Raw genomic sequence first — 13,470 nt, forward strand, 5'->3', positions numbered from 1 at the left:
TGACGTTGTTTTCTTTCTTCTTATTTTAACCATATTCTCCTAAAGGCCCAAAGTTTCAAACTAAAGGACTGATGTAAACAATTTCACATGTGGTTGGGCAACTCGTACTGTGAAGACCCAATGCCTTTAAAATATAAAGTGAGGAAAGCAATCTCACTCTTGACCTCAGCCAAGGGCTGATTCCGTGTCCCTGGGAGACAGCCCCTTGTGGTGAAGAACTGTAGACACTGGAGCCAGTTAAACCTGGGTTTGAATTCTGACTCCGGCATTTAGTGAAAGACCTATGGGCCAGCACCTCTATCTCACCCACCGGACCTGCGCGCAGCCCAGGGTCTCACGGAAGTGGGCTGGCTCATCTCATCTTTTGTGACAGGGTCTACAGAGGGGTCTTAAAATATTCTATTTCAGAAAATAGACTTGAGACTTATTGCAAAGTCTTATAAAGGTGAAAATAAAAACCGAATCCTAGAAGTGTGATGTCTAAGTGACATTTTAAAAGGAGGACTCTTAAATTGGATGAGAAGCTTGAGAGACTTCAAAGAAAGAAGGCTGAGTGCAGTGTAGGTTCACGGCATGTATCGTCGGGGCCCCTCCATACATCCACGCCCCTCAAATATCATTTATAGAGGAGGCACCTGAGAAGGTAAAGGCCTGAGCCTCACAGTTTCTTTTGGAGTCTGGAGTTGGTATGTGGAATTTTTTTTGTTTGTTAGTTTTTTAATTTTATTGAAGTATAGTTGATTTACAATGTTATGTTAACTTCTGCCATACAGCAAAGTGATTCAGCTATACATATATGTGGGTATATATACATATATATATACATGCTTTTTCATATTCTTTTCCATCATGGAATATCACAGGATATTGAATAGAGTTCCCTGTGCTATACAGTAGGACCTTGTTGTTTATCCATCCTATATATACTAGTTTGCATCTGCTAATCCCAAACTCCCAGTCTATCCCTCCCCCACCCCCTCTCGCCCTTGGCAACCACAAGTCTTTTCTCTATGTCTGTGACCCTGTTTCTGTTTCATAGATATATTCATTTGTGTCCTATTTTAGATTCCACACATATGTGATATCATATGGTATTTGTCTTTCTCTTTCTGACTTACTTAGCTTAGTATGATAATCTCTAGGTCCATCCACGTTGCTGCAAATGGCATTATTTCAGTCTTTTTCTGGCTGAGTAATATTCCATTGTGTATATATATATATATATATATATATATACACACACACCACATCTTCTTTATCCATTCATCTGTTGGTGGACATTTAGGTTGTTTCCATGTCTTGGCTATTGTAAATAGTGCTGCCATGAACATAGGGGTGTGTGTATCTTTTCAGATTATAATTTTGTCTGGATCTATGCCCAGGAGTGGGATTGCTGGATCATATTGGAGTTGGTATACGTTAACTTAATGCTGTAACTTCGAGCCCTTGGTCAGCAATATAGAAGCAGCTCCCATAGGGCAAGTCCCTTTGGTACCATTTGTGTAACAAAACTCATCTTTGAAATGTAATTAGAGCCAACACTCCCTGAGTGCTCACTAGGTACCATCATGCCAAGCCCCTCATGTGGACCATCTCCTCAGTCATCTCTAAAACAATGTGAAGGTGCTGTTATTTTTTCATGGAAGTGACCAGCCCACCGTCCCCCAGCTAAAAAGCGGAGTCAGTATCTGAAGGCAGCCAGGCTGTCCCGGGCTTGTGTTCTCAACGCTCGACAATAACGAGATTGTCAGAACATGATAAAACAACACCAAAACCAGCACATTTTAATCATACATACCCTATTACTTAAAAAATATACCCGATAAGAAATAAGAAATGAAAATGTTGTGCCAATGCTACTTTATTTTTTACACAACTGAATATTCTAGTGAAGAGAGAGCAAGAGAATTCTCTTTAAATACTGTTCACAGAAAGAAATTTGATGTTTGTTCAAAACAAATGCTCAGTTGCCTCATCTGATCCAGACTCCCTTTGCCGCTGAATTCTGAAAAGAAAAAAGAAAAATGTACAGGTCAGATTAAATCATTATCAGGATGGAGATGAGGCCCAGGGTCATGTTATTATATAACATATTTTAAAATACCTCAATTTGGCATGTCATAAATGCCCGTAATTGGTACTCATAAGGTTTGTTGCTGTAACTGATCAGGCCATTAGGTCAGTGTGAGAGCTGTGGCCTCAGGGAACATCTTTCCCAGTTTGGCCAGGGCGGCTGTGCTCCCCAGCATCTGGACAGCTCTCTCAGGCACCTTGGGCTGCCAGGGCCCCAGTCACTGTCAGTTGGTCCAGGGGCTCCAGGAGGGAGGCTGGGTTGCCTCTGAAAGACAGTGGCCTCATGTCCCTGGGACCACATCAACATGAGAGACAGTGGTGGCCCAGAGCTGCTCGTGTGCAGGGACTCGAACTGCCACAGGCCAGAAGCCAGGAAATCTTGCCAGATTTCACCTCCAGGTCTCAGAGCATCATTGAATGGAGGGAAGAGCCTGGCCTGGTTCTAATCGGAAATGTTCCCACTATAGAGAACTTCTCCCCACCAAGCACGCCAGGGCGGATTTTGCCTCATCACAAGGGCCAGGTGAGAAGCCACAAAAGCTGTGGAGCTTCTGTCCTCTCGCAGCCACTGCTGGAGACAACACACCTGCAAAGAGCTGGCATGAAGCAAAGGCTGCATTGTTTGGGACAGTGCCAGGCTGCAGTGGGGTCTCTGTGATGCTGAGAGCAGGAAAGGGAGGGGGCAGAGGAGCCCCTTAGGGGTTTCACATGGCCTCCCTTTCTTGGAACTATCACCCCTCTGGTTGCCTCTCACTGCCCCACGTCAGACACATAACATTTGTTTGGAGGAGAAGAGCTGCAATGAGGCTGACCTTGGACGATCCTACCAGGTGCTAAGGTCAAGGTTTCTTCCATTCCTTGGCTGAAAAAAACAAAGGAGCAGCTTACAGTACTGAGACCATACTGCCTGGAATCTCTGTCTTGGTTCCAGAACCTTTCTCTACGCCCTAACGCTCTGTTCTCCTAACTGAGGCATTAGCAGCTTCCCTGGGGGCTCACCTGGGGAGCCCCAGTCACTGCTACTCTGTGGATCCTCTGGGGCAGTGCTCCAGGACCCTTGCTGCTCCTATGGCCCTGACACTGTCCCTCACCCCACCACTCCACCCCTTAGCCTCTGTTTATGTGGCAGGACGATCCCTAAACAACGCATCACAGGACTTCTCATCCTAAAGACATCATGGAGACCCACTGTTTCTGCAAGTACTTTCCAGAAAACAACCACTAGTAGGGCATGCAGATTCAAAATGTGTACTTGGGATGTCATGGGGGTTTGGGAAAAGTATGACTGAGCCAAGTTAGACAGGTTGCTTCCTGCAGGACATGGTATTCTCTGTAAACCTCGGAGAGTGTCAGGTACAGTGTTTTCGATCGTATTTGATCTTTGCAGAGCATCTCTTAGCACCAATGACCACAGAATGCAGATGGAGGAGCGCACATGTAGTCGGATTCGCACGTTTTTCTGATGCAAACACTGAAGATCTAGGGGGTGAAACAGCTAGGGAGTGGTAGGTCTAGAACTAAAAGACCATCTGTGACTCTGTGACCTTTGCAAGAAGCTCCAAGTTCCCTGGGGAAAAGGACGCCTAGACTCCTATTTCCACTGTGATCGGGGCCGTGCGTCCCGGACCTTCAGGCTCTGGAACACGGACTCCGACTTTGGTTGGCCCGCGCGTCTGTCCATCAGCAGAACTCCCGCCTCCCGCCCCAGAGCTCCTCCCAGAGCCCTAGTGCGCGCAGCCCGTGTCCGTTGGACCCTTTCCTTTCCAAGCATCGAGTCATCCCCTAAGGAAGGGTGAGAAAGTTCCCCTAATGATTCGCCAGTTCGCCATGGGGGGCTGTCTGGGCTCATTCTGCAGTAACTCCATAATTGGGGCGGAAGGAGAGAATTGGGGTGAAAAACAGAGAAGAGGAAATATGCTTTACCCTGAAAAGGAAAAATGGTCTTTCCAAGGTGGCAGTGTGATCCTGCAACATAAAAACACAAACCATTATGCAACCACGCTGTGCCGAAGGTCTTTCAAAGATGTCTATGGTAGTGGTTTTCAAGGTGTGGTCCCCAGACCCAAAACATCAACAACACTTGGGAACTTGTTAGAAATGCAAAATCTCAGGCGCCCACTGAATCTCGGGTTGGGGCCCAGCCATCTGAATTTTAACAAGTCCCAAGTGTTTACGGTGCACGGTCAACTTGGAGAAGCACAGATGCTGCACCCCTCCCCAAGTTTGCACAACTGGCCTGTGGGCCCCTGAGGCAGAAAGCAAATCTCCAGGGGCAGATGGCCCCAGGTGACGCATCTGTAAGAACGGAGATGAAATAGTGCCGTCCAAGGGCATCGCTCCATGATTCCTTTCCGCTCCAGGACAAGCCCAGGGAAACCCAAAATTAGATGCTCAGACTCAGAGAATTTTAGGGCAGAGTGTGAGACCAGTTCTTTCCAGAAGTGATCTAAAGGGGCTGCAAGGTGGCCTGGCTTCAAGCACTCCCCCGTCCTTCTCTCTTTGAGAAGTAGATCTTTTTTGGGGGGTGGTGCTTGCTCAGGGCTTACATACCTTCTTGGTAAGATGCTCTGCAGCAGATCCGGAATCCTGTGAAGGAATGAGGCCCAGGTTCATTTAATAGGAAACTCATCCCCAAGGCTTGCAGTGTACTGTGATCCTGCCCCTCCCTGATTCCATTCTAAGGTAGCCGGAAGTCAGATGCAAAATGCCTTTCAAGAAAACAGCTAACTGTGGAGCCAATCACAATTTTCTGTTCAGGAAGGCAAGTGTGTTTTCTTGGTCAGGTTACCCTTAGGATCCAGGACAATGTTAAACTTGCTTGTTCTTCCCAATAGCCTCGACTTGAAATTGGCTCCTGGTTTAGGCAGATTTTCAAGGATATGCCATTTCAGCTTCTTCAGCTCATCTTTCCTTGTGGGTCTGGCCCAATGGTGGAGGCAGACTCAACCTGGAAGTCTGACACCAGTATCCAAGCAAACTGTGGCCTGTGCTTAGAATGACCAATGGGTTTCTCAGGAAGTGAGCGATTTTTCTGGGGTCTTGGCATTTTCAGAGCTAAACCCAGGAACGGGAACGTCCTGGGCAAACTGGAATGAGTCGTTCACCCTACTTGGACTCACAGTGTCCAAAAATTTGTGTTTGTTTCTTTGTTCTGCTACCACGCAACAAAACCTTGATGGACATTTTGAACAGGTTCAGCTATTATTGAAACTAGTCATTTCTAAACTTAAATTTTTTTAATTAAAATTTTTTTGTTTTTTTTTAATTTAATTTTATATTAGAGTATAGTTGACTTACAATGTTGTGTTAGTTTCAGAGCTTCTTTTTTTTTTAAGAAACGAAGCCCTGCCATAAGAATAAAAGGGCAGGTGGGGCAATGGGAAGCAGAGTATATGATCAAGGCAAGTGTCCATGTCATGGGGAGGATGAGGAAGGGGCAGGGAAAGTGAAAAAACAACACGAAAACTAAAATGAGAAAAGATGAAGAGCGCAGAGGAGGAGCCCATGGTCACGGAGCTGGACCACAGCCCCTCTCCCCCATTCCCTGCCCTGCAGCCACCGTGTGGAGCTCGTACAAGGAGAAAACACCAGTGAGCCCAAAGGGGACAACAGGCATTCACCACAGGTAAGTGAACTTCTAGTGGCATAAAAATATGGTGGAAGGAAAAAGTACGTACGCGCTGCCGAAATCTTTTCATCCTTTGGTTGGCCAGCTTAGCAGCCAGACGCATTAGAGAATTCACAGGAGGAAACTGCGGCAAAGAGGCGGTGAGGGTCAGACAGCACTGGGCCCAGGCCCAGGGCTATGTGCATTCCTGTCTGCTCACCCCCTTACAAATGGGTTTAATTTTCAGAGTAAAATCCATTTCCAAGCCTAAGCCTGAAATTTTATGATTTCAATAAAGAACCGCTTGCCTTGCTAGCACATTTCATTCCAACACATCACTCAAAAATATTCCCTTAGGGTAAAACAGACTTGTATCTGCATTAATCCCAAACATTCTGTCCTTCTAGTGTGGAGTGCATCGTCCCAGATAAGCATCTCCATGAAGATCCTCTCTGGCTCCCCAGGTGTGCTCTCCTTATCTAAGGGACGAGGTGGAAGGGCAGCATGCATAACCACCGGCCGCATTCATTTTATTCTCCTGTATGTCTCATCTGTGACTGCCCGCACACACTCAGACATACATACCCTGTCTTATCTAGTCCTGTGAATCCTCCCTGAGTATTTCAGCTCAGAGTAAACGTTAATTCGTGTCACAGACACGGAGTTTATCTTTTCCCTTCCATTTTCTTTTTTTTTTTTCTTTTTTAGGCTAGAAAGAATCTTTTTTTATTGAACTATATTTGATTTACAATGTTGTGTTAATTTCTGCTGTACAGCAAAGTGACAATTATACACATATATATATTCTTTTTTTCATATTCTTTTCCACTGTGGTTTATCACAGGATATTGAAAATAGTTCCCTGTGCTCTACAGTAGGACCTTGTTGTTTATCCATTCTATTAAATGTAATAGTTTGCATCTACCAACCCCAAACTCCCACTCCATTCTTCCCCACTCCCCACACCCCTTGGCAACCACAAGTCTGTTCTCTATGTCTGTGAGTCAGCTTCTGTTTTGTAGATGGGTTCATTTGTGCCATATTTTAGACTCCACATATAAGTGATATCATATGGTATTTGTCTTTCTCTTTTCCCTTCCATTTTTAACCCTTCTCAACTTGCAGTGCCCATGGCCTGTCCTGATACTATTCCCATCCTTACCTGATCCCCAGTACTAAATCTATAATCTATACTACTCTTGTGTCTTTGCCTCAAAGGGAAAAACTTTTTGCTTGGTACTTGTTTATTTTAAGGATCTTTCTGAAGACTTGGAAAGCCTTGACTATATAAACAAGTGACTTTCTAATAGTAGAATTGCAATCACTCTGACTGGATTGATTCTATGACCTTCCCAATATTCTCCAAATCATACCCTGCAGAAATTCACTTCAACAATCTGTTCCTGAGGGTAACTCCAATTTATAATAAGAGAGTTAGAGGCGATGCTTTTTATTCCCACAGCACATACACACTGTGACAGTGACGAAAGATGCACACCCACAGGTCACTATTGAGAATGTGGTACTTCACACTTCACAAAGCACTTTACAGAATTTAAAACACAGAAGGTAACATGGAGCAATGTAAATAGAGCTCAGTCTTTACCAGGCTTCTTGTACATCTGTTTAAGTGCATAATAAAAAGGTATTTCTTACTAATTTTTCCTTTTCTGTAATTATTCTCTAGCTTTTCAGATCTGTCAACCTCCCCCAACCCCTTCCCCAGAGAGGGAGAGAGAGAATCCCTGCAGCCCCAGGAAAAAGCACCTAGAAAGCTATTACCCAAAGTTTCTGGAAGGCCCCTGTTTTTCTACTTATCTGCATATATTAAATGGGAAAGGACAAAGGCGTGCAGAGGAGAGTGACTTTTACAGAGAGATGATTACGATAAAATACTGACCCCGGTTTTAACCGGATGCGTCGGCTTCTGAGTTCTGGAGTAATGAAATAAAAACTAAATAAGAGGAAAAAAAGGTTGATTTTAATTCTAAGCGTCACTTGCTGTAAATGTGGTAGTTGCATGCTCTTGTTACTAGGCTGGTGGTACTCACCCTTTTGTATATGTCTTGATTATCCTGGAAAGAAAATGATGAGGGTAAGTCACATGGAATTTTACTGGGGCAGGTTTCCAGGAGAAATTACACCGGGGACCTTCCTGATTTACCTGAATATTATGAAATAAATTGGCATTCTAAAAAGAAATCCATTATACAAACTTAATAAGACTATGGTTGATGCAGAATCTTGCCAAAAGGAAAGTTGCCAGCGACATCATTATTTTAAAACTTAATCTTATTTTACCTTTTCAATCTTCAGGGGAAAAACATACTCTATGATGCATTGAAGCAATACCCTAATCAGTTCCCAGATAGCCATCTAACTAAGAGGTGGGATAAAATAACGATTGCAACTTTTAATTTGCTGCTGGGTATACCCTATAATTCAGTTTTCCTAGGGTTGGTTCATATTGACCAAATTTTTTCCCTAAAAGCTTTCTACATGAATCTTCACTGTTCTTGCAGAAAGTCCAGCTTTTAATTTCTAAATCCTTGTTAGAGCACCACCCTGTTCTGTCTGCATGGATGACAGCCCAGGAAAAGCTGTACTGGCAGCATATCTTACTCAGAGAGGTTCTGTGAATGATGTAAATATCTCGTTACTATTGATCTCATCTCATTTACATCTAAACATTGTTGAAACAGCTCAAACTCCAATCAAGACAGAAATGAAAGTTGTTAGTAACGTGTCTAATTTTGTTGCTGTGAGTACAACTTCCTACAAACTTCGTGGAGGGTTTCTGCAGTAACCAATACTTACATATTCTCTCTTTCTCTCTTTGTTATGTGTGTACGTGTACTCACATGAATATGGGCACACACACACACACACAGACACACAAAATAATGAACCAAAATTACTCATAGCAGAGGCTCAGTGGACATTAACTTTCTGTTTCTTTATGATCACCATTTCTAAATCAGCAGAAAGTATTTACTATTTTTACAACTTCCGGTCTCTTTGTCAGCATCTGTTCACAGAAGTGTGTGTGTGTGTGTGTGTGTGTGTGTGTGTGTGTGTGTGTGTTCTGGACACCTATTGGGCAAATAGTTTTGCCCAATAGGCAATATATTTTTGTTATCATGTTCATCAACTTTATACCATTACTTTTCAAGCCCCCCCACAAAATAACCAAGGAATTTGAAGATGATTTTCCAGGTGACGAACACCAACTCTCAAGAGTTCATATGCACCTTCCTTGCTTTATTTTTTTTTTTCGTTTTAGAGAAAAAAATATTTTTAAAATTTTATCTATCTATCTTGGAGACTGCTTCCCCAACTAGAATATAAATTCCATGAGAGCAGGTAATTTGGTCTGCTTGGATCACTACTGTATCCCCACCTGACATGTAATTTTATGTATATATGTGATTATGTATATGATATGTATATGTGATTATGATCCTTATAAGAATGCAGATGAACTACCAATATTTTATGGTCATTTATATTTAGGAGATTCACTCGTTATTTCCTAAAACTGTATTCTTACACACACACTTACACATACACGCAGAATTCTCCTATAGGTAGCAAAAGAGTGTGCTTATTTACAGATATCAATTATGGTATAAGCAGGTGCACTGTTATAAATAAAAGAGTTACCATATGTATATTAATTGTTTTACCTTAGGTTGTCTAGAAAGAGTTGCCCAATATGCCAGACGCTAAAAAATGAGGAAAATGAATCAAAGATAAGTACAAATTCCTTAATCAATAGAAGTAAAATTAAATCCTAAAGTTGCCTCATTTATGAACGTTGCATTATCTTCTCACACAGTGGCCATACATTTCAACACAACTCCCAAGATGACTTAAATGAAGCCATGAAAATGAAAACAGTGAGTTTCTGCTGCAGCCAAGAATCTGATCTTAACATAGTTTTAAGTGAACATTATCCACTTGATAGTTTCAAGGCTAAGGCTAAATAAAAATCTCACATTACTGAACAGTGGTGTACCTCAAGCTTCACGATATCCAAGCCATCTGGAGGATCAGCTAAAGGTCGAGGAAATCCTATTGTGAGAAATCATAAAAATCTCTATTAGGAGAAAAGGGGTTGTAGCGTTAACTTTTTAAAAAAATATTTATTTATTTATTGGCTGCATCGGGTCTTAGTTGCAGCACATGGGCTCCTCTCTAGTTGTGGTGCATGGGCTTAGTTGCCCTGCAGCAGGTGGGATCTTAGTTCTCCGACCAGGGATCAAACCGGCGTCCCCTGCATTGCAAGATGGATTCTTAACCACTGGACCACCAGGAAAGTCCAGCATTAACTTTTAAATCTTTACCATGAAGAGCACACAGCGATTCTATTAATACCATGTTGTTAAAAGGATTGTTAAAGAAAACACACTTCTACCTACCACTAGCAAATCTGAGATTTGTACCAAAGTTAATTAAAAATTGCATGGTTTTTTATTTACCAGGAGTTAGCAGCACAAGAGTTAGCAAGTTAGGAGAGAGGGAAAAAATTACCTAGTTAACAACTTAATTTGTATTTTTGAAATGGAGCAGAGCCCTAGGGTCCTTGCCCCCTCATGTCCTCCTCCTGCCTTTTGTCTGTAGAAAAACTTTAGCCAAAAGATAAGTTTAATCCAAGAAGTGAGAAAATGCAGAGACAAAAGAAAACATTCCCAAAAGACTAAATAAAAATAGTTTAGTCAGTAAGCAAAGTCAAGGACCTTTAGTTCCTTCTCAAGGGCTATAGATAATATTCTGAGCCATATCCTGTGAGCTGTCTTGTAGATACTAAAACCTCCATCAAGTTAACTACACGCTGACCAGACTGTAGCCATGACATAAGCTGCCACAATTCTGAGAACTGGCCTCAAGGAAATGGGAACAACCCAACCCGAGAACTGAAGATTGACTATACTTAAAACAATCAAGATGATGCTGGTCAGACCACCACATGACCAATTTCAAGATTACCGTCAGAGCTGACTGTGCTGTTTCTGCAAGTAGCCTCCTCCCTCCATCTATAAAAGCTCTTGCCCACTGATTGTCGGGGGGAGGCGTGGCTGGGGAGTTGGCCTTTGGACAGGTCTTTGTCCACCCTCCCCGCTCTATTGCCAGCACCTGACATAAAGGAAGCTTTCCTTTCCACCAACCTTGCCTCTTTATTGGCTTTTGAGTGGCGAGCAGCTGGACCTCACTTTTGGTAATATTTTGATGGAATATATAAGGACAGGATATCAAGAGATGGTGTCAGTAAGTATGTGCATCAGAGTCACTCTTGGAACTTTTAAGAAATACGGATACCTGTCTCTCTGCTTCATCAGACTCTTCAGGAATAGGGATATGGAGAAGGTTGCTACTGGTAATGCAGCTGAGTAAGTAATGCAGCTGAACCCTATACCGGTTGACTTTTATCTGACCTAGATGAAGTCTTCATCTCGTTTGCATGTAACACAACACTTGGAGGAAAAGCTAATACTGCAACTGAAAGAATCAACGGGATATGTCAAAACTAAGAAGATGAAATTAAATGGGATAAATATAAGACCCTGAATTTAGATTTAAAAAATCTGAGACAGGGAATATCTGGCTCAAGAGTAGTATTTTTTTTTTTTTAAATACTGAGTGATATATTGCTCCCTGCCGTCTCACTATAAGCCAAGAAAAAGCTGAGGCAATCTTGTGCTGGATTCAAAAGATAGTGTCCCAACCTTGAAAGGTAATAGTCCTCCTTGAAATGATAGGATTGGTTGTGAGTTAAAGGAACTGAGCACAGTTTTCTTTGGCAAAAAGGGAAAAATTAGGAAGTGTGTGTTAACTGCCATCAACTGTTCTGAGAACCTGTCATAAGAAATATTAGTCCTGGGCTTCCCTGGTGGCGCAGCGGTTGAGAGTCCGCCTGCCGATGCAGGGGACGCGGGTTCGTGCCCCGGTCCGGGAAGATCCCACATGCCGCAGAGCGGCTGGGCCCGTGAGCCATGGCCGCTGAGCCTGCGCGTCCGGAGCCTGTTGCTCCGCAACGGGAGAGGCCACAACAGTGAGAGGCCCATGTACCGGAAAAAAAAAAAAAAAAAAAAAAGAAATATTAGTCTTATTCTGTATATCCCCAAAGGGCAGAACTAGGGCTAGTGGTTAGAAGTTGCATGTGATCAGATTTCAGCTCAGTGTAAAGAAGTTTGTGATGATTGGAGCTATTCAAAAATGAAAAGAAATTCAAACCAATCTTATAAGGAATGATTAAGAGGTTCTGTGCTAACAATACAATGATAAATACCATAGGGACCTTATCCTCAGGGAACAGAAAATTAAATCGGAAAAAGAGGGAGGTGGATATAAATATATAGACAGATAAATAAAAGGTAGTAAGAAATTTCCAAAACAAGTTTCTATTGGAAACCAGGGGAGGCAGCTACTGGCTGACTTTCGCTGGTAGTGAGTTCGGTGTCACTGAAAGTAATCAACTAGGGAGATCATAAAGGCAATCCCTGCTCTCCTGAGAGTTTAAACTAGATGACCTCCACAGTTCCTTGCAATGCCTAGGCTTTGTGATTACACTACAGGACATGGCAAAACAAGCATGCTATTTCAAATATATTTTCTGTTTGAATATATTTTCAAAGATTTTCTACTCTCTGAAACCAAAATTCTAATGGAAAATTCTAAAATTTTGAAATAATCTGTGTTTCCAACTGGAGCTTCCACCACATCCTGCATCATATAGCGAGTTACCTAGAGATGGGTAACAAATTTCGACTAGGGACCCCATACCCAACTCCTGTTCCCTACAGGGAACCCCTTTTCCCTGCAAAAGCACTGGTTCTCAGAATTTGGTGAAGAGACACCCGCATCCGGTCAGCACCTCGGACAGCGCCCAAGTCTTGGAAGACACGGGGCCTCAGCTGCGCTCCCAGGGCCTCTCCCCCCCGCCCAACCCCCTCACCTTCCCCGCCAGGCCCACAGGAGAAGCTAGGAGAAGATTCCCTTTCTCTGTGCTCGCTCCCACACCGCCCTTCTCCAACTGTTCCTCAATCCTCAGTCTTTGGCACTGTAAGCTCGTCTCTGCTCTCATCTCTTCAGAATTCCAAGAGCACAAATGGCTAATACGTTGGAGTCGTCCCCCGACTCATATCCCTCACAATTTCAGCGGCACATCCTGGGACCAGCCCTGGGACAGGAGCTGTTTAAAGGCAGTTCCACAGGGGAAAGTAACCTCCTTTGGTAAAAGGCTGCGGCATCTAGCTCTGTCCATCCTCTCTGATGGAAGCCATTTCCAAAGGGTAGAAATGAGAGTAGGTGAGGGAAACAAGCTAGACTCCCTCCAGAAGTGCCCTGAAAGGTCAAGGTCTGTCCCAGTCTTCCTTAGAGCTCAGGCCAGCTGGGGTCTGTTGAAGGGGCCCCCTTACCTGAGGAGGGAATCTGTAGTAGGCAGAAGCAATAAATGGCCAAAATGGATGGGAATTGGGCAAGAAGATGCTTCATCTTCAAAGTGCGGTTTCTCTTTGCTGACCACGGATGTGTTCTGCTGGGATAGGAGTTGAGCATTTCCCGAAGTTCCACAGGCAGAGACAACACTGCGTCTGGCCAGCCCAGTGGAGAAGGTGCCTTTATTTGCAACGCCCTGAAGCCCATTGGCTGAGCACCAATCAGCTTTGCGCAGGAGGATGGGCTTTGCTCATAAATGTCGTGCTGGGCCCTTATTTGTAGAATTATATCCTCCTGGTGTAGGCATTGTAGAGTCACCTTTTTCAACCCAGCAATAAAAATAAAAATTGGAG

At 43.4% G+C, this 13,470-nt stretch overlaps 1 protein-coding gene across 1 annotated transcript; it reads right to left on the reverse strand.

The window, feature by feature from the left end:
- Window positions 1-2,896: 2,896 nt before the first annotated feature.
- NMS (neuromedin S) lies at window positions 2,897-13,174 on the reverse strand. Its single transcript, XM_027128640.1, has 9 exons — window positions 13,099-13,174; window positions 9,699-9,754; window positions 9,367-9,405; window positions 7,732-7,755; window positions 7,581-7,634; window positions 5,751-5,825; window positions 4,624-4,659; window positions 3,997-4,038; window positions 2,897-2,935 (listed from the first exon to the last, which is right to left on the reverse strand). Exons 1-9 carry the CDS (start codon window positions 13,172-13,174, stop codon window positions 2,897-2,899), a joined length of 441 nt encoding a protein of 146 aa, XP_026984441.1.
- Window positions 13,175-13,470: the final 296 nt, after the last annotated feature.

This window comes from Aethalodelphis obliquidens, unplaced genomic scaffold, assembly GCF_003676395.1.
Source record: "Aethalodelphis obliquidens isolate GAN/ISIS:26980383/991018 unplaced genomic scaffold, ASM367639v1 scaffold35, whole genome shotgun sequence".
NCBI classification, from domain to species: Eukaryota; Metazoa; Chordata; class Mammalia; order Artiodactyla; family Delphinidae; genus Aethalodelphis; species Aethalodelphis obliquidens.

Bases quoted from the DNA above. Each gene is read 5' to 3' on its own strand.
- NMS (XM_027128640.1), bottom strand. From the start codon at position 13,174: ATGAAGCATCTTCTTGCCCAATTCCCATCCATTTTGGCCATTTATTGC. The intron at 7,756-9,366 runs GTAAAACAATTA...TTTTCTTTCCAG, and splicing joins CTCTTTCTAGACAACCTAAG to GATAATCAAGACATATACAA. The intron at 4,039-4,623 runs GTATGTAAGCCC...TTTATGTTGCAG, and splicing joins CAGAGCATCTTACCAAGAAG to GATCACACTGCCACCTTGGA.